Genomic DNA, 1,693 nt, shown 5'->3' on the forward strand with positions numbered 1-1,693 from the left:
AGCAGGAATTCTGAAAACACCAAGAATGTATCCATCCTCCGTGGTAACTTGGTATTCCTCACTGGGGTATCCATGATATCTGATAATTTCACTCTGTGGGAAGCCAAAGGAGAGCTTGTTAACATGCATTTGCGGTGCAGAGATGGGTGGAGAAGGTGTCTGGAGGCTACTTCTGTCCAGGAATGTGAAGCTAGGCAATAATGTGCCAGGAAGATTAATGTGATAACATATTGCTGGCTTTTTCTCTACTGCTCTGTGTTGTACTTGTGGGAAGGGATGCAAAAGAGATTCCTGCAGGACAGCACAACCCATGCCTCTGTCTTTTGGGGATGATCAGATATATGCTATAACATAGCCATGGAGGCTGGAGGATGCAAATGGCAGTGAGAGCAGTTGAGCTGAGTTTGTGTGGTGTGGTTTGTGGATGCTCTTTAATGCTGTATCTCTCAAATTGAAATACCAAGAGCTGCATTTGTTTAGGTAGAACCACCTAGTTATGCTTGGGAGCCTTCCTGGCATAGCCCATATTGCTTAGGTTTAGCTAAGTAATAATTGCTGTAGCAGCGGTGCCCAAGCACTACACAGGTTTATATGAGTGGCAGGATGACAGAGTTCACTTATGCAGTAAATGAGACTGTTCCTGGGCCCTGCAGCTTGGTTGCGTGTGCTGTCATGTGTTAGGACTGTCCTGGGGGTAGCTTTTCCCTGAGCACTCCAGTGCTCTCCACCACTTTTCCTGGGTGCATCTTTGTTCTTTTAGATTTCAGGGATGATGCTATTAAACAAAGCTGTCCTGCTTTGGAGAGTAACCAAGCTGAGCACTGTGTCGGTGATGGTAGTGCAAGGCCCCTGGCTACAGGGACCATGGCTAAGAATAAATATTACAGGTCTTGTGGAAAGATGCATCAAAGTCTTCTTCAGACCTGCTCAGGTGGTAGTTGTCTGGTAGTTGACCCCATACCATGGGACAAAGCAGAATGACTAACCTTTTGGGAGATAGTTTGTCGTGCTGTACAAGGCTGGTGCAGATCATACCTTTCTAGAGAGTAAACATACAACAGTATCTGTATAAGACAATGCCAAAAGCTGTGGGGTTTGGTCCATAATGAATCTTGTCTTGCCAAAGTGTGATTAGGCAAGCAAGGTAGGGTGGATCTCTTATTACAGACTCACTCACAGCACCACCTGTTACAGTCTTTCCACTATTGTGAGGAAATCTTTGGTGACTCAGAGCAAGTGGTCTTGAATTACCCTGTGTTGTGTGAATCTGCTGTTTGAAGAAGGGATTCAACCTCCCTTGCCACTGTACTGAGCAAACAGGTTGTTACAGAAGGGGAGGGCTTTGCTTCCCTTGAGACTAGAAACCAGCCTTTGCCTCCACTGCAAATGAATTCTTCTGGCAGCTCAGTCTTTTTGGATAGGAGTATTAAGGTTTCTTCCAGGTGGGCGCTCCTTACCACAATGCTGGAAGGGCCCCCTTGAAGGGGGTCTGTCCTACTGTTAGCCTCCTGACAGGGACTGTTAGTGACGGGGCAGTGGCAGCGGTACTGGGGGAGACAATTTAGAAAGAAAGGGAGAGAAAGTGACCCAACTTACAACGTTCATAAAGCATTCAGGGTTGCGAGCCTTTGTGTACTGGCTTTTGTCTGAATTCAGGGCGGAGGGTGCCGTGAATCCGGCTGAAAAGGAACTT

The 1,693-nt window shown here is 46.8% G+C and overlaps 1 protein-coding gene across 1 annotated transcript in view; it reads right to left on the reverse strand.

Moving 5' to 3' along the window:
• The window catches only part of LOC104620579 (lysosomal acid lipase/cholesteryl ester hydrolase-like), an 11,097-nt gene extending 9,414 nt beyond the window's left edge, over window positions 1–1,683 (reverse strand). The window contains exons 1-2 of the mRNA XM_010286848.1: window positions 1,597–1,683; window positions 1–93 (exon numbers count right to left, since the gene is read on the reverse strand). The exon at window positions 1–93 is cut by the window's left edge and continues 60 nt beyond it. Of these exons, the coding sequence (XP_010285150.1) occupies window positions 1–93; window positions 1,597–1,605 (102 nt within the window). The 5' untranslated portion in view covers window positions 1,606–1,683. The remainder of the gene's footprint in view (window positions 94–1,596) is intronic.
• Between the last annotated feature and the right edge of the window lie 10 nt (window positions 1,684–1,693).

This window comes from Phaethon lepturus, unplaced genomic scaffold (genome assembly GCF_000687285.1).
Source record: "Phaethon lepturus isolate BGI_N335 unplaced genomic scaffold, ASM68728v1 scaffold16725, whole genome shotgun sequence".
Taxonomy (NCBI): Eukaryota; Metazoa; Chordata; class Aves; order Phaethontiformes; family Phaethontidae; genus Phaethon; species Phaethon lepturus.